The sequence below is a fragment of the Pan troglodytes genome, chromosome 11 (genome assembly GCF_028858775.2).
Source record: "Pan troglodytes isolate AG18354 chromosome 11, NHGRI_mPanTro3-v2.0_pri, whole genome shotgun sequence".
Taxonomy (NCBI): Eukaryota; Metazoa; Chordata; class Mammalia; order Primates; family Hominidae; genus Pan; species Pan troglodytes.
Window position 1 is genome coordinate 4,603,785 of NC_072409.2, and position 18,283 is coordinate 4,622,067.

At 59.0% G+C, this 18,283-nt stretch overlaps 1 protein-coding gene across 6 annotated transcripts in view; it reads left to right on the forward strand.

The window, feature by feature from the left end:
- The window catches only part of VAV2 (vav guanine nucleotide exchange factor 2), a 235,399-nt gene that overhangs the window by 193,765 nt on the left and 23,351 nt on the right, over window positions 1-18,283 (forward strand). For 2 of the 6 annotated variants that reach the window (XM_016962025.4, XM_054658486.2), the window contains exons 9-17: window positions 5,328-5,427; window positions 6,490-6,585; window positions 7,278-7,346; window positions 11,045-11,131; window positions 13,568-13,653; window positions 14,425-14,557; window positions 14,938-14,991; window positions 15,651-15,665; window positions 17,052-17,161. In XM_016962025.4, coding sequence (XP_016817514.1) covers window positions 5,328-5,427; window positions 6,490-6,585; window positions 7,278-7,346; window positions 11,045-11,131; window positions 13,568-13,653; window positions 14,425-14,557; window positions 14,938-14,991; window positions 15,651-15,665; window positions 17,052-17,161 — 750 coding nt within the window. The remainder of the gene's footprint in view (window positions 1-5,327; window positions 5,428-6,489; window positions 6,586-7,277; window positions 7,347-11,044; window positions 11,132-13,567; window positions 13,654-14,424; window positions 14,558-14,937; window positions 14,992-15,650; window positions 15,666-17,051; window positions 17,162-18,283) is intronic. The other 4 variants (XM_016962030.4, XM_016962032.4, XM_054658484.2 and 1 more) reach the window with 3 other exon arrangements.

An 18,283-nucleotide genomic window follows, 5' to 3' on the forward strand; every position in this document is an offset into this window, starting at 1 on the left:
GTGAGGCTGCCCTGTGGATGGTTCCTACCCAAAGCCCAAGGCTGGGTGGTTCCAGGGTACGGCCTGCAGGGAGAGTCCCCGGCCATGGTCCACCTCAGAAACCCCAGTAGGGGTTGGCTTGGCCACCTGCTCTGGCAGGGCTGCCTTTGGGAACCTCTGAAGTCAAGAAGCCTCAGCTCCCACTCTGTCTAACCCCCATTTCCCAGATGGGGAAACGGAGGCCAGAGCTGGCAGCTCAGCCGTGCACCTTGCTTGTTCCTGCATCCTTGGTCCATACCTGAGCCCATGGCCTGTGGTCCTCAATCCACGCTGGCCTGTCCCTGGGCATCTTGAGAGGTTGGGGCTATGTGGACTGGAGGCAGAGGTGATACCATGAGGAAAATGGGCAGAGGAGAGGCATCTCTGGAGGAGGCATTTGTGCACCGTGTGGTGGGGTCAGAATTTGACGTACTCAGAAAGTTAGAAAACATGATCCTCACACAAATACCCACGGAGCTCGGGCCACGGGTCTGTCAGCTCACGAACAAGGGAACCACATACCTTGTCAGCAGAGAGGGGAGGTCGGGCAGGATGCTGGACACGGCGGGCCGTGCCTTGCAAGGTGACCACACTGAGACCTTTGGGGCCATGTCCTCTATCAGGACAGAAATCATTTGCGCCTGAACAACTTTCTCCAGGGGAGGAGTCAGCCGGAGCGGGGCGGGGGAGGGGGGGCTGCCCCTGGGAGGTGCTCCAACCAGACCAGGAATGCGTGAAGTCGTGTGTGTGTGTGTGCCCGTGTGTGTTATTCCAAGTTTTGGCTCCTTTTTCTTAACAGTAGTAAATGTGGTTAGATTTAAGGCCTGTAAACTTTTGCCTCCTTAACTGACTTCCTCCAATAGGCTTGGAGTCACTGTCATTTTCTCTCCATTTTTCGGGGAAAAGTCAAACTGTGCCCCCTGGGGACTCTGTGGCCCATGCTGCCTGGTATGTGGCAGGTGCTCAGAGTCCTGTGGTGTGGACGGAGGCGTCTGTGTGAGTGACCTGGCTTGGCTGTAACAATGACCGCAAACATGGTGGCTTGAAACAACAGAGATGTCTCCGTTCTGGAGGCCAGACTCCTAGTCTCACTGAGCCAAAGTCCAAGTGTGCCCGGGTCATGCTTCCTGCAGAGGCTTCAGGGGGATCCTTCCTACGTCCTGCAGCTGCTGGAGGCCCCGGGTGTTCCTGGCTGGGGCTGCTTCGTTCTCTGTCCCCGTCTCCACATGGCCTCCCCGCGTCTCTGTGTCCTTTTCTGAGGCCACTCTCATTGGAGTCAGGGCCACTTTCCTTCAGCATGGCCTCATCTCAGTCCTTACCTTCATTACATCTGCATCGTGACCAAATAAGGTCACAGTGTGAGGCTCTAGTGGACCCCCTGCAGCCAAGTTCTGGTCCGAGGCCCCCTCCATCACCAGCTGCCCTTGCTCAGTGGGGCTGGGGGTGTGCAGGTGCTGGCATCTGCTCTGCCCCTGGGTCAGGTGAGAGAGGGCGCGGGCCCCTCGAGTGTCCTTCTGGACTCAACGGAGAGAGAGTGTCCCTCTGCAGAGGTGTCACCCTGGGGCCCTGAGGGCCAGGGTTGAGAGCCATGTGCATTCGCTTTGGAATCTGGCCCTGTTCCCCTTGCTGGGCGACCTCAGAAGTCACGTCACGTCTCTGAGCCTCAGGGCCCCTGTGGTGGAAGTGGTGTTTCTGTGAGGATGCAGTGAGCCCAGGTGTGAAGCACGTCCCACGGCCAGGGCCCTTTCAGGCTCTTCGTGGAGGTCTGTCTGTCTTTCCCCAGAGTTCTCCTGTTTGCTGCAAGTGTCTGCCATTCCCCCCACCCCCAACCTCCTGCATCCTTTTATCAAATGGATAGAAGGACCTGTGTCCAGGCTTGTGGCTGTGGCCACTCACAGCCGTGTGTGAGTGCCTGGTGCAGGCAGGCTCCGGGCTGGGTGCTGGGGTATGGGGATGAGTGAGACCCATTGCAGGAGCTCAGAGCTGGTGGGTGGGGGTCACCCGGGGCAGTCTCCTCTTTGGGCTCCCACTGACCTTGGACAGGCCTCTACCTGCTGCCCTTTGACCTATCTCCTTGCTTTTCCCTCTGGCCCTGCTGGTGCAGGGGTTGAAGTGAAGAAGGGGCAATGATAGGGAAGAGTTTTGACAGATGAGTAGAAGTTTGCCAGGTGGAGAAGGCTGCCGGCTCAGCTGTGCTGTGGCTGATGTGGGTGTTCCCCGTAGAGCATGGTGTGAGGAGAGTAAGGCTGGGATCTGCACTCCAGCCCCTCGTCCACCTAAACCTCGGGCCAAGGTGACTTGGTGTGAAATTGAAAGGCGGAGCTCACAAAGCTGGTTTGGCCACACTAGAGCTGCTGGCACCAGGCATGTTATCCGCTGGGCTTCAGTTGGGAGCTTTTTCCACCTACATGAAGACTTGTCTCGACCGGGAGGGACTGGGGCCATCACTGGGCCCAGCTCACCTGAAATGCTCGAAGCCGAGTCCGCAGTGGCGCGGGGCCTGGTGGGAAGTCAGGCAGTGTGGTGTCCCTCGGGCCCGAGCGTGGCCCCAGCCCCAGCAGCAGCAGACATGGCTCCATGCGGGCAGGACCCCTCGCTGGGGACTCTGTCTTTCCTTCTCCCCAGCCCAGACTCGTCCTCCCGCCTCCAGGCGGTCTTGGGAAGCTCTGAAAGCCTTGAGGTTCACCACCTGCCCTGGCTTCCCCACCTAGAGTCCTCAGGCCAGGTCAGGGGCACTTTTCAAAGGGGCCACAGGGGTGGGCTGGGGGCCTTAGGGTTTGGGGTGCCCCTGGACCTCCTGCCTTGCTTCTGGTCTGGTGTCATCATCAGATGGGAGGCACAGCCAGGAGGCAGAGCAGTGCAGCCCTAGGACAGCCCCAGGACCTGGGCTTTGGGGTCGGTGACTGCTGGTGTGATTCCCTTCTCAGCTACGGGGCTCTCTGAGCCTCAGTGTCCCCATGGGTAGAACGGCGACAGTCACGGTCCCAGAGCTTCCAGCCCAGGTCCTGGCACCAAGTGATGCCCAGTGTGTGTGGCGTGTCTTCTGCGCATGGCTCTGACCATTCTTTCAGGGTGGAGAAAACACCGATCCGGAGCAGGGCAGGTGCAGGCGGCCGCCGGGAGTCAGTGTCTTGTCCGCTCACTTTCAGGCTGTCCGGTGGTCTCTTAAATGTCCCTCTGTTCCTTCTCTCCTCTCCTACTCTACCGGGGGCTTCTGAAGCTTTTGTTCATTTTTTTTTTTTAAAGGGGAAAACCCTTTTTCTTGATTGCTTCCAGAGATGATAGGTTTTCACCAACTTTTATATGAAAATGATCAGTGTAATAACAGACTCATTTAGGTGGAAACCAGGGGGCAGGTTCCCATTTAAAGTGGCTCCCGGTCAACACACAGCCCAAGCACCAGGCAGGAGGCAGGCCCTTTGCAATGATGGTGATGCCTCCATGCAGACCTCCCAGGTCTGTGGACAGGGGACCCACCCATGGGGACACACCCCTGCAGGCCATGTGGGACTGGCCATGGGTGCTTTGCTTGACTGTGGCTGGGTCAGGTGAGCTTCGAGCAGATTCAGGTCCTTTATCAGAGTCGTGGACTGTCAGCCTCGCATGCCAGAGGTGTCCCTGCAGGCTTGTGAGGGAGGATTCTCGGGCGGCCTGAGGAAGTACCAGTCACTGGACCCCACGCGCGGCGCTGGGAGGGTGTCAGGGCCTCTGTCAGCCCTGGCCGTGGTGAGGACAGCCTCATGAGCATTTGTTGGGAGTAGGAAGTGTGTCAAGATGCCCGTCCCTGTGCCCGAGCCAGCTCCAAAGGGACATGCTCCCTAGGCAGAAAATGTGTTCCCAGCCACTGTTCTGTTCTTCTGAGCCCAGAACTCCAGAGTTGGGAAGAAAGTGAGCATTGTGTGGTCCAAAACCCCACGGGTGTGGGGAGCAGGGCCTGTCTAGGGACCCATGTGGCAGAGCCACTTGGATGGAAACCTGTCCCTGCATCAAGACCCCACCATCAGGACGCTTCTCCCCGAGGGTCACCCTCCGCAGAAGCCAGGCTACAGGCCCAGCTGCCCGCCCCGAGCCCCAGGCCGGGTGCCCTATGGCAAAGCAGCTCTTATGATGGAAAGAGAAATGGCCCAGAGGCCATGGTGACCTGGTCCCAAGAGCCTGCCCTGGGCTTCCCAGGCCAGGGAAGCCTCCAGACACCAACACACAGCCCTGCCAGAGAGCACATCACCAGGACGCTGGGTCCGGCCCAGCCTTGCAGGCCAGACTGTCAGCTCCTAGCAAGTTCACGGAGGCCTCAGTCTCCCTGCCTGAAGAGTGGGGCTAATCACCCCCATCTTTACAAAAGGGCAAAAAAGTCATAAGGCTTGTCGGCAGAGCACCTGGCAGCAGCTGCCTCAGCGAGTGGTGGCTCTTGTCATCCTTGTTGTCACCAACATCGTCACCTGGTGTGGTTCTTCTTTGGGACTGCCCTGTCGGTGGGGTTATGGGGTTTTAAAGATGAAGTTTCAGGCTGGTAACCTAAGACCCTGAGGCTCCAGAGGCCGGGAACCCTGGGTTCCAGTTTGTAGAGATGTGGGCCCAGTGCAGGGAGAGGGAGAAGGTGCCGTGGCTGAAGAGACCAGCACAAGGCACTGAAGGGGGAATCAGAGTGGCCGGGAGAGAGCGATGCTGGGGCCAGGAGGAGGCGGTGGGCAGGACACGAGGGCTGGCTTCCTGGGTGTCCTCCCAGGTCCTCCCAGGTCCGGGGGCCACCTGGCTGCCTGCATCCCTGAAGAGGGGGCTGTCACTGCTGTTGTCCCCTGCTTGTGGAATCCAGACACCATGTGGAAGCAACAAGGGTGACCCTTAGGGGTTCCCCACCTAGCACAGCATGAGGGTGAGCCCTGAGCCAGCGCAGGCCTCGGTGCTCAGGGCCTGGGGGCAATATTCTGAGCCCTCCTGGGGTCTTCTTTCCTGGGGGGATGTCAGGGGCTTCTCTTTCCTCCAGTGTTGGCCCTTTTTGGGGGTGGGATGGGGGGTTGAGAGCTCTAGCCTGCATCCCAGCCGGGACCTGACCTAGAACCACCTGGGACTCAGGAAGAGCAGGGGCACCCCCTCTCCCAGCACGCCGGCAGCCCTCCTGCGGCCTGGTAGCTTCGGGAAGGTGAGAGCAGCCTCCTGGCCGTTGAATGTGTCCACATGCAGGGAGCTGTCAGGGGAGGGGCCTGTTGGTTGCGCACCTACAGCCTGCTGGGAAAAATGGACGGGCTCACTGCAGCCCCGAGCTGCTCATTAAATCTGTGTGCGTGTGTGCGTGTGTGTGCACCGTCCAGGCTCCTGATCTACGGGGAGTACTGCAGCCACATGGAGCACGCCCAGAACACACTGAACCAGCTCCTGGCCAGCCGGGAGGACTTCAGGCAGAAAGTCGAGGTAAGTCCTGCCAGGTGTTGGCCCTGGCCCTGGCTCCAAGGTTGCAGCTTGCAGGCCAGAGCTCGTTAGGTACCAGCCTCTCTCTTGCCCATTTGTTGGGAAGGTGGTGATGGGGGTGATGACGTAATGGTTTTTTGTAGATTTTTCTTTTTTGCATTGTGTTGGGTTGGGGAGTGGGTTGGGTGGAGGTCACCATCCCAGGCCAGGACACAGTGAGACTCCCCATGGAGAAACGTCCTTGGGACTGAATCTGACTCAGCTGGGGGCTCTGACTGACCCCTGATCCTGGCCTCCGCTGACCCCAGGGAGTCCCGGGTAACATTTGCTGGGAACTGTGGGGCCACCCACCCCTCATCCATCCTCACCCCAGGCCCAGGGCAAGTCTCTGTCAACATCTAGTGTTTCTCACGTGAGCCCCTCCCAGCCCCTCCCAGCCCCTCCTGTTCCCAGCTGGAGTTTCCAGGCTCCATCTGGTTAGTACACCCTGGTTTCTGCGTGGAGCCTGGTGAAGAGCCCCCTGGCTCTAGCAGTGGTGGAGGCAGCGTGGCCCCCCAGTAGAGATGCACGATGCCCCCCAAGTCCAGTCAATGAATGGGGGAATGCCCTGGTTCCTGGGAGTGGCCCCACAGCTCAGTGCAAGTTGGTGCCCCGCCTTGCTTCTCCCAGAGGCCAGACCAGAGAGGGGTTGGTGAATGGGGGATGGCCTGCTGCCCCTTCTCCAAAGGACCTTCTCCAAGGGACCTGGCCTGGCGGAAGAGTCAAAGCCACATCCAGGCAGGCCCAGCAGGCGCCCCGAGAGGGTTTCTGTAGCATCGCACGTGTCTCACTGCGTCCCAGTGTGGCCAGTGCAGACACGGCAGGGTGGGAGCCATGTGTTGTGAAGCCCACCCCTCTGCACACACCTGGTGCATGGACTGGTTCTGGGAGCCTGGCTAGAGAAGGGCCAAACGTCTGGGCCTGAGTTCTGGGCTTAGGTCTCCCCTCTCTGTGGGCGGGGGTACAGGTGGGTGGGTTCAGGCTTTCCTCGGGGAGGGCTCTCCCATCGCCCTGTCGCCCTCCCAGGAGTGCACGCTGAAGGTCCAGGATGGAAAATTTAAGCTGCAAGACCTGCTGGTGGTCCCCATGCAGAGGGTGCTCAAATACCACCTGCTCTTGAAGGTGAGGCTCTGGGCCCCGGGTGCCTGTGGGGTCATCACTGCTGGAGTCAGATGAGGGCTGGCAGCTTCCAGGGGGTGTGGGATGCAGCCCACAGACAGATTAATTTGAATATAAACAAGTCAGTTCATGCTTAGCTCATTATCACTGCTCAATGCATGTGATGGACGATTATCACAGTAAATATACACAGGAAAATGATGAGTCAAATCACTAAAGAGGTCAGAAAACTGAAAGAGACAGAAAAGCGTCCTCACACCAGGAATAAGAAAGCTACTGTGGTTGGTCTCTGAGCTTCCTGGTGGCCATGGCAGAAATGGACATGGAAGGGCTTCAGGAAAGACAGACCTGGGAGGGAAGGCGGTGGTTTCTGCCCGGCACCTTGTGAGGCCCTTTTCCCGTGGAATGCTGGCACAGCGCCTTGCTTTTTGCTGCCTTCATGGCCCTTCTCACGGTCACTCCCTTCCTTTATCCACAAGGTTTGGGAGCGCCCCTGCCAAGAAGTGGGGTATCCCCTGTGGAGGAGTCACTCTCTGTCCTTTGGTGTCGGGCAGCCAAACCCAGCCTGGCTGGCAGGTGGGGGTGGCTTTCTTCTGAGGACTTTGTTCTGTGCACACCCCCTGCCCCAGGTAGGGGCCAGGGCAGAGGCCAGAACCCCCGAGTGGTAACACATGACACTCTTCTCACCCTTCCAGGAGCTTCTGAGCCATTCTGCGGAACGGCCTGAGAGGCAGCAGCTCAAAGAAGCACTGGAAGCCATGCAGGTGTGTGGGTAAACTGAGGCAGGGGAGAAGCCACCGTCTGGCTTAGCACACCATGCCCATGTTCTTGGACTGGAATTGGGCTCATTAACGAGCCTCAATTTTGACTGTGGACATTTTCCTGGGACAGCAGGAGTTGGGGCAGGGCAGGGCAGTGGGTGAGACCCACAGGAGGTAGAGGTGACGGGTGGAGGGCACTGCAGGTCAGGTGCCCCCTCAGGTGTCCCGAGTCCTAACCTCACCTGTCCAACAAGACCTCCCTTGAGCCTCCCCTCCCCCTGCTTTTCCCCCAGGCACTGGCCTCCATTCTGGGCTTTCTGGCCCAGTGCTTCTCACTCCCAGCACTGAGGCTTCTGCTTCTAAAATGCCACCTCCGGTGCCATCTCTCAGCTACCTGCCTGGGGAGCTCCTTCGCTCCTGGCTGTTTCGAGGGCCCCCAGCCAGCCATGCCTCCCTCTCTCCCTTGTCCGGGTGAGCTCAGCTCATGCCACTCCCTTGCTCAGAAATCTTCCGTGGCTCCCTCTGCCCATGAAGCAGGCATGGGCTCCTCACTCTGGCACTCCCGGCCTTCTGCAGGATACTTGCCCCTGATGTCGCAGCTGTGTTCAGCACAGTTCCAGGCAGGTTTGATCCCTCCCAGGCTCCTGCACGTGCCCTGCACTTCCCCGGCTCCGGGTGTTGGCTCAGGTGCACCCTCCTCCTCGTCATCTGGCCACGTCCTGCTCATCCTGCCTTCACTGTGGACAGAACGTTTTCCAGGGAGGATCGCCCCCCACTGGGTTCCGTCCTCAGGGAACTGGCTTCCCCGTGGGTGGCACTCTTCCTCCTGGACACACTTGTTCATGCCAGCTCCTTCCCAGCCAGGCCTGTGTCAGCCATAGTCACCTGTGTCCCCAGGCCAGGCACAGCACCTGGCATGTGGTAGGTCCCCTCCAGCTGCATCTGGGTGGAGGGATGACGACTCCCCCAACATCTCCCTCGTCGGGAGCACAGGACACCTCTGCCAACCCCCCTCAGGGCTGCAGTCCTGCCCTCTGACACCTGGCCCCTGCCCTCTGGGCAGCCCCCCTGGGCTTTGGGCCCCCTTTTCCTTTCCCAGGTACCTCATTTAAGGAGCTCCCTCTGGGTGGGGGAGGGGCTGTAATCTGTCTCCGTCTATAGCTGCTGTTGGGCTGGGACGGGAGTGGGGCCAGTGCTTGGCCGCCGGTGCTAAGAGGTTCTCTGAGCAGGGCTTGTGCTCGGGGAGAAATTTACTCCAAATCCTGTGGGCACTCGTGTGTGGGCACGGGAGGTGGTCCCAGAGACCTTCAGATTCCCGCTCGGCTGCACTGGGCAGCGAGCACCCTGAGGAATGCTCCAGGAAAGCCTCCTGCCATGACGGGCTGACAGAACTTTCTCGGTGTCAGCTCTGCGGCCCCCAAGCCGCCCCTCTCCAACACCTGCTCTGGCCTGTCTGCTGTGAGCCACGGTGTGTGAGCCAGCGTGGATGCGTCCTCAGGGGCTCTGAGACAGTGACAGCAGGTGCAGTGGGCCGTGCACCCGGGCCCTGAGTGTGGTCTTGCGTTTCATACTCTCAGCACTCGGTGTCTGGCTGGCGAGTGGCTCTGAGGCCCTCGACGGGACGGTTTCCCAGGAGTGTAGCTCACGGTGCTGCACAAAGTACTCGGTGACTTGCGTGTGTGCGTCTGCCTTTCTGAGAGCCACCGAACCTCCATGAAACTTCAGGGCTGGGGGGATTTTAGAAGTCTTTTGATCCATTCCCAATTTATATAGGAAGTCATTCATGGAGCCACTATGGGAGTCGTCACTGTACCTGGGCTTGATTTCCCCTAGGGACTGAGAGCTCACTCCTTGTAAGGCAGTGTCTTTGAGAGTCAGCCCCCGTGCCTCTGTGGGCCTGAGGTTTGTCTCCAAGGGAAGTGCGGTTTTAGGTCCAAGCTCCATGAGCTGACTGCAGTCCTGCCTCTGTATCAAAGTACAGACATTTCCCTCACCTGCTCATTCATTCGGGCAACTTCCATCTGTTCCTATTTCATGCCAGGCATTGGGCCAGGTGCACGCAGGGGCCACGGTGGTCAGAGTTGTAATGTTTCTGCCTTTGGGAGGGGGATGGTCCTGAGCTCTAGACTTGCTATTGGGGTCCTTGTCTCTGGGAATTTATTCCTTATTTTAAAGGCAAGTGGACAAGAAAATGGAACACCCCTTTCAGACAGCGTGCTGCAGCCTCCCCAGGAAGTTCCCTCCTGCGGGGTGGGTGGGGAGCCAATGGTGAGGTCTTCTAGGAACGAGGAAGGGCGGGAGGGATGGGAACCTGCTGAAGACCTGGCTCTGGCCCTGGCTGGTCACTTGCATTTTGGGGAATTCCACCCGCTGCTCTGGGGGGGCAGGGCCAGGACCGCCCACATGGCTGGCTCCCTTGGGTTCCGCTGTGGGCCAGGTCCGGACACTGCGTTTTCTGGACTGAAGTGGGCACTGCTCTCTGGTGGCCAGCACGAGGATTGCAGCACGGCAGACAGGCGCCGGAGTGGGGGTGGCCAGACCCGTGGAGAGAGGGACTTCCTGACCCCTCATTCTGTCCAGGCTCCAAGGGGAGGCTGTGGCTTGGAGAGGCTAGGGAGGGGGAAGCTTCCCAAGAACGGGGACATAGGTCAGCCCAAGTCTAGGTGGCTCTTATGTGGCCTGATGTGGCTCCCACACACAGGGCTGCTTCCCTCTATTAGGATGTTTAAGAGGGACCACGTGGTGGGGTAGAAAGAAGTGGCACCAGCCAGGAGTTTGGGGCTCTTGGCATCATCACTGACGAGGTGTGGCTCTCGGTCAGTGTGTTCCCTTTCCTGCCTCAGTTTCCTTATCTGTCATGCAGAGGTGATGTTTTTCAGCCCTCCTGTCTCGAGGGCGGCCTCCCCGGCAGGACGGAGGAAGAAGGTCCAGAAACGCCCGGTGCCTGGATGCTGGGTGGGGGGTGGGGGGGTCCCTGGGGGCTGAGCTGCTGCATGCATGTGCGTGCATGTACACACACGCACCCTGCACAGCACAGCTCGCTCACACACACAATCACACAGTCAGACACACCCCACCCAGCACAACCTGCTCACATACACACACACAGTCACACACACCCCACTCAGCATAACCCGCTCACACAATCACACACACAATCACACACACCCCACCCAGTACAGCCCACTCAGACACACATGTTCTCACACAATCACTCACACACATACACACCACAGCACAGCCCGCTCACACACACACACACACATGCACCCCACCCAGCACAGCTCACTCACACATACACACAATCACACACACACACCCCACCCAGCACAGCTCGCTCACATACCACACACCCCAGCCAGTACAGCCCACTTATACACACAGTCACACACACCCCACCCAGCACAACCAGCTCACACACAGTCACACACACCCCACCCAGTACAGCCCGCTTACACACACACAGTCACACACACCCCACCCAGTACAGCCCGCTCACACGCACATGCTGTCTCATACACACACACACACACCACAGCACAGTCCGCTCACACACACTCACACATGCTCACACACACACACCCCACCCAGCACAGCCCGCTCACATGCACACACACCCCACCCAGTACAGCCTGCTTACACACACAGTCACACACACCCCACCCAGCACAGCCCGCTCACTTCTGCCTCTTGTTTTCAAGGACTTGGCGATGTACATCAATGAAGTTAAACGGGACAAGGAGACCTTGAGGAAAATCAGCGAATTTCAGAGTTCTATAGAAAATTTGGTGAGTGAGACTGACTCTTCAGGCTAGGGAAGGTCGATGAGGACAGAACCTATAAAGTCACGTTCACAGCCCCAGTATTGAGTGAGCTCCATGGGCAGCCACACCATGGCTGCCTGTTGAGAGGCTGGTGCCCGGCAACTTCTGAGTTTGATCTCAGACCCCCAGCATCCACGCTTCCTTGCCCACGACAGCCAACCCAAGTGCCCTGTGCACTGAAGACTGCCTGTGCTCGGGGGGAGGGGGACGGGGAGGGGAGGGGACAGGGGAGGGACTGTATTCATTGCCCAGCCCCCCTTCTCCCCCAAGCCTAGACAGAAGACCCCTTCAAGTCCAAGAGGAGAACTGTGTCTCCCAGGGGCAGGAGACGCCCCCTGGTTCGTGGACTCCTGGCACACCCTCACCTTGACTCTCCCCTCCAGGGGCAATGGACAGGGTTTGGGCCCAGGCTCGGTGGGGCCGGCAGTCGCCTCTGCTCCTCGGACCCCATCAGGCAGGGCTGCCACCTCCTGGGACTCCCCAGAGCCTAGCCCTGCAGAGGCCAGGCTTGGGCTACCGAGTCAGTCACCTCGTCCTGCCTGGGGAGAGGGGATGCGCCACCCCAGGAAGCAAACTCCCTGGTCTGTGCTGACCAGAGCCGACTTCCCGAGGATCTGCTGGTTCTAACCTGGGCTTCTCCACCTCAGCACTGCTGACGTCTGGGGCCGGATCATTCTTGGTTGTGGGACCTGCCCTGTGCGTTACAGGATGTGGAGCAGTGTACCTGGCTGCCACCCACCAGACACCAGTAGCACCCCCACCCCCTCAAGTAATGCCAACCAGATATGCCTCTGGACATTACCAGAGGGTCCTTTGGGTGGCAAAATTACCCCTGGTGGTGAATCACAAACATTTTCACCCTGGTGATTTCACTCGCATGAAGCTGGCAGGGGAAGGTCCCCGATGGCCAGGCCACACCCACCCGGTGCCAGCAGCACAAAGAGAATGCCCTCCACGAACGTGGGGCACAGAAAAGCACCTGCGATACGTCGGCGATGAAAGGAAAAAAAATAAGCTTCTGAAGGGCATTATGATACTGCCCCCTTCATCTTTCATTTTAGAAAGAAATTAAAATGTGTGGGTGCAGAGGAGGCCAAGGACGGCCGCACCCTGCACCATCAGCACCTGGCGGGTCCGTGCTGCCGTGAGCTCCTGCGCGAGGCGTTCACAAATGCGTACAGTGAGCACGACGTGAGGAGAAAAGTTCGTTTTGTTTTGTTTTTTAAGTTTTTACATAGAAGTAATACTTGTTCATTAAACAGCAAGAACAGGCTGGGCGCGGTGGTCATGCCTGTAATCCCAGCACTCTGGGAGGCTGAGGTGGAAGGATCACTTGAGGTCAGGAGTTCGAGACCAACCTGGCAAATGTGGTAAAACCCTGTCTCTACTAAAAATACAAAAATTAGCCAGGCGTGCTGGCGGGTGCCTATAATCCCAGCTACTTGGGAGGCTGAGGCAGGAGAATCTCTTGAACCCGGGAGGCGGAGGTTGCAGTGAGCCACGATTGCGCCACTGCACTCCAGCCTGGGTGACAGAGTGAGACTACCTCAAAAACGACAACAGCAAGAATAAAACAGCATGGCCAGCAGGCGTCGAGCATCCCCATGAGCCAGGCCCTGTACCCAGTCCTGGCTCTGAATCCCGTCACCACAGGGAAGGTGGTGAGAGCTGAGATCAGAGGCCTGGAGCAAGTTGACTGGGACTATGTGGCACCAAAGCTGTCCTTGCAGCCTCTGGGGCTGAGACCTTGGAAGGAGACACTGAGCCTGTGCCTCGAGCACCTCCCAGGCAGGGCCCTGTTCTTGTCTTGAAGCATTTTCCTCCACCTTTTCCTGTCTGTGGACACTTTGAAAGCCACGCAGGGAACATGTCAAGAGAAGCTCTCTCTGAATCAGAAGAGTCACAGAGACAAAACCAGACAGACAACGAAAATGAACCTCAGCGAACCACACAGGGGTCTGAGTCGAAGCCTCACCCTTGGCAGGACCCCGGCCCCACCCGCCCTGCAGCAGATAGGCACTGTTTGTTCTCTCCTGAACGTGGGGCTTGGGCTTCTGGCTTTTCCGACCGGGTCCCGCTTGGGGCTCCACACAGCGGCGGCCTCTGTGAACGCAACTGGCACAGTCAATCGCCCTTTGTCCCAAGAGCTGAAGGGAGCCCCTTGGCGGGGCTGGCCAGGAAAGGGAGAGAAGCTGCCAGGCCCAGTTCCTTCCCGGTCTTCTGCACCCTCCCTCGTCCATCCTGAGCACCAGCTGGGAGCCACAGGGGCTGTTTCCCTTCGTCCCGCCTCTGCTGCCTGTGGGGAGTTCCCTTGGGTGCACGACAGTCTGCCCTGCCCCTGCGGTCAGGAGAACTGGGGCTGCTCCAGCCCCAGCTGACGGCCCCTCTCCTTCTTCCCAGCAAGTGAAACTGGAGGAATTTGGAAGACCAAAGATTGACGGGGAACTGAAAGTCCGGTCCATAGTCAACCACACCAAGCAGGACAGGTGAGCGGGGCGCGCGTTGTGGGCTGGGTGGCGTCCCGCCAGGGTCTGGCTCTCCCTCCCAGGGAGCCACTCCTAAGTGGCTCTGGAAGCCAGGCCTTCCTGTGGAAAGAGCTGCCTGGCGGTGGCTTTGTGTTGTTCAGTTTTAATTGCTTCCTTCCTTCTCGTCAGCGAGCGGGCGCCACAGCAGTGGGGCTTTTGTGCCCGTGGCGGGCACCAGGCTGGGCTGGGGCAGCCAAAGATGAGGGCCAGGCCCCTCACTGCCAATGCTCAGCCTCCAGGAACCCAAGACAGGCCCAGAGTGGTCGGATGGGCTCTTTGCCAAATGACTGCCGGAGAGTGTCCAGGCGCACGGTGGCCCAGGCTTGTCCAGGGCCCTCCTTGTGCACCTACTGTATGCTGGGGCAGGGGTCACAGCAGATCTGGGTCCCGCCCTCTTGAGGCTCCCAGTCCAGCGCGGGATCAACTGGGAGTAGCCATCGGGGGTCAGTGTTGCATGGGAGGCCAGCGTGGGGGATGCAGGAGCCCCTTGAAGGGCTCCTGGCACAGCCTCAGTCACGGGGGTAGGGAGCCAAGGAAGGCTTCCTGGAGAAGCAGTGTGGGAACAGCCGAGACCTGACCGAGGCTCAGCATTAGCCTGGTGAGCCAGGTGAGGGCAGGGCTCGCCCGGAGAGGAAGCCGCGTGCCAGAGCCTCAGGCTCAGCTCCTGCCGCCTCCTCGGAGCAGAGCACACAGTGCTGGGGTGCTGATCCCCCGCTGCGCTGCCTGGCCCAGGTACTTGTTCCTGTTTGACAAGGTGGTCATCGTCTGCAAGCGGAAGGGCTACAGCTACGAGCTCAAGGAGATCATCGAGCTGCTGTTCCACAAGATGACCGACGACCCCATGAACAACAAGGACGTCAAGAAGGTGGGGCCTTCCGGGTCCCCCCTGCTACCCAGGAACGTGGGGGTGGCCTGGAGAGAGGCACTGGGTTCCAGACCCCAGGGGAAGGGGACTCGAAGTCAGCCGCTGATGCTGGCCGGGTGGGTTGGGGTGGGCGTCTCCACTCTGCAGGAAGGCTCCTCTCTGAGTCACTGCCTCGCTGTCGTGACCACTGCTCATAGCAGGCCTGCTCCTCGCCGGGCCCAGCGCCCCCCAGAAAGGTGGGCAAGACCAGAATCCCACTCCCCAGTGAGGCGACTGAAGCAGAGGGGAGAGGCCACCCCAAGGCCTCTAGTGAGGGTGGGACTTTCAACCTTGGCTTTCCATCTGGCCAGCCTGACTCTAGCCCATGTTGTCCCTTGTAGCAAGCAGGCTTTCCTCTCCCGTCCCACCCTGCGGTGCTTGGAGGAGGGCTGTGGGTAGGTCTGGCTGTGGCTTGTCCAAGACTCTACATGTAGCTGGCTGGGGCCTGTGGCTGCTGGGGTGGGGCCAGGGCTGCAGGGGTGGGGCCTGTGGCTGCTGGGGCGGGGCCAGGACTGCAGAGGTGGGCCTGTGGCTGCCAGGGGGTGGGGCCAGGGCTACAGGGACGGGGCCGAAGCTGCTGTGGGGCAGGACCATGGCTATAGGGCTATTGCTGGCTGGCTGTCTGGTTCAGTCCTGCTTCAGCTGAGGCTTCTGCCCATGGCACTTGAGCACCTACCGTGTGCAGCCCTGGTGGGGTGGGGGGCGGGGCTCAGGAGCCCTTGTTCTGAAAGTCCAGTCCCTGGCCTCCAGGGCTGGCAGTGTAGCCCTCGTCCAGACCCAGCAAGTGCAGACTGGATGAGCTGTTGAGGGTGACCCTCCCTGCCCTCATGCCCAAAACAAGTAACTGGGGCCCATGAGGCAGTCCTGCCACCAGCACCCAACACTCTGGGAAGAAATTCCTTTCCCCGCTGATCACCCCACCCCCAGCCTGGGCACTGAGGGGTGTCCCACCTGCCAGGGCTCCTGGCGCCCCCACACTGCGGCACCCACCACAGGGCCGGGCTTAGCCTCTCACTGACCGTGTTCCCCTTCCTCTCCTCTCCATGCTTCCTAGTCTCACGGGAAAATGGTAAGCACCTAGCGCCCAGGTCCTCCCACCTGCCTCAATCATCCCAGCCTGGTGCTGGCACTTCTGCCCGGAGCCAGGGGACCCAGGGGCCTGAGGGGCTGGGCTCAGGGTTTTCTTGGTCCTTCGTCCTCCACTCCCTTTCCTGATGATGAAATGATTTGTATTCATGATGAAAGGCTTGCCCGCTAAGACAGTGTGAAAGGAAAACTCCGTGATCCTCAGTCCCTGGAGCTCGGGGTCAGAGGCTGGGGTTTCTTGGTCTCTCTTCAGCTCTCCATCATCCTTTTTGTTTTTCTGTGTTCTCTCCCTCCTCCCTCCCTCTTTCTCCCCTTTTCCTCTCTCTTTCCTTGTCTTTCCTCCTCCCATCCCCGCTCCACGCTTCCCCTCTCCATCCCTCCCTTCGTTCCTCTTTCCCGCCATCTTTTCTAACCCAGTAGGCTCCTATTTGCCAAACTCTTTTTTCTGGACCACTTTGAGAGCCCTTTGTCCGAGAGCTCGGAGAGATGGCGAGGCCTGTGGGGTGGCCGAAGGGGAGGCAGGGAAGGGGGCAGTTGTGGGTTGCTCAGTCGGGGATGGCTTCACGGAGGGTGCCCCAGGCCCATGGCTGTTCCCTGCCTTTTTGTTGTTACTGTTCTACTTCAGAGAAGTGAGGTTTTTTTAGCATCGCATTTAGGAAGTGAAAGTGGGTGGTCAGGCCTTGTGGAGGGGCCCTGGGTGGGGCCCTGCGCTCATCCTTCCTGGGATCCTGCCCCCGCTTAACATGCATCTACATATGCACTCGGTGGAGCATCCTCGCACATGGGCGCAGGCAGGAGTGCAGATCTGCCCAGGCATGTGTGTGTGCACCCACAGGAGAGCTCACACGGGAGAGCACCCACAGGAGAGCACCCACAGGAGAGCTCCTACAGGAGAGCACGCACAGGAGAGCTCACACAGCATGGGTGCATGTGCATCATACGAGTTAGGACGTGTGTACCTGCAGGGACAGATACAAGTGTGTGTGTGCACATGCTCACAGGAGCACTGGGCACACTCATGCACAGGTGCACACGCATAGACACGTGTGCAGGCACAGATGCACACCCATGCACGCAGGAGCACACTAGTATGCATGCAGAGGTGAAGGCACAAGCGCATATGTATTCTCACGTGAGGGTATGGGCACACAGCTATACATGCATGCATACAGAGGCACATGTGTGCACATACAGCATGGGCAAGCGTGCAGGTACACACGTGAGAACATGTGTTCACACAGGCACAGGCACCTGTGCACGTATGCATATACACACGTGCACATGCTGCACAGGCGAGAGTACACGTGGACATGTGCCAGGATGTCTGAAGCCGTGTCTATTGCTAGCATGGCCCCTCTCCCCCCCGCAGTGGTCCTACGGCTTCTACCTAATTCACCTTCAAGGAAAGCAGGGCTTCCAGTTTTTCTGCAAAACAGAAGATATGAAGAGGAAGTGGATGGAGCAGTTTGAGATGGCCATGTGAGTTCCAGGGCGGCAGCCCCCATGTCCCCGGCAGATGAGTTGTATGGGGGGTGGAAGCCCAGGTGGATTGTGTCTGTGGTTCCTCTCAGACCAGGGGCGGTGGGAGGCAAAGTTGGAACATCAGGGACACAGACAACCTCCATCACCCCTGGGACACCAGCCTCAAGCAGTGACGTCCTCTTTAACAATCGATCCAGAGTGAGAGGGCTCTCCCTCTGCCACAGCCTGTCCCAGGCAGGCTCCGCTGTCCTGCTGGAATGAGCCATCCCACCCTTGAGGCTGAGCCTGGCACGCCTGGCCCACAGAGCAGTGACCGGCTGGGAGTGGCCACGATGCCAGAGGATTCCTGGTGACCCCAGTCTTCAGGGTCTTATGGGCTGGTGGCTTGGCACCTGTTTTTGAAGCCACAGAACTATTTTTCCATGAGATCCAAGAGGACTCATATCCTAGATATGTGAAACAGAGAAAGATGATGAGCAGGTTCCCGGAACACGGACCCTGGAGGGCCAGCAGGGTTGTCTGTGCTTGAGCTCTGCGGGCAGGTGAGCTGGGGCCTGCAGGCAGGTGCACTCGCCTCTCTGACCGTTTCCTCTGGTGAAATGGAGAGGGGAAGGCCTGTGTTCTGGCCTTTTTGGGAGGATCGAAAGGGAACCATTGGACACAGCAGGGCCAGGGCCTGGCTCGTGGGAATAGATGCAGCCAGCTGGTTTGCACCCAGGCTCTGTGGGGAAGGCCTGGGGCATCTTCTCTTCGGCCACTCGCTTTCCATGGCCTGTAATTTTCTCCCCAACATCCTATTGTGCAAAAGTTCAAGTGTTCATGGAAGCTGAAGCGACGTGATGGTGAATAGCCGTCTTCTCACCACGCCGCCGCCATCCACATCACCCCACCCCACCCCAGCCATCCAACAGCGGGTCTGTGTCAAAGTGAATTGCACACCAGTGCAGCCCCCCTGAGTACCTCAGGGGGCCCAATATTTGTTTAGCTTCTGAAATTTCAAGCTTATATCCAATGAGGCAAACAAATCTTAAGTATATGTTTTCTGAGTTTTAACAAATACCCACACCTGCCCACATCCAATCCCAGTCAGGACCTTAGACCACCGTCCCCACCTGGAAG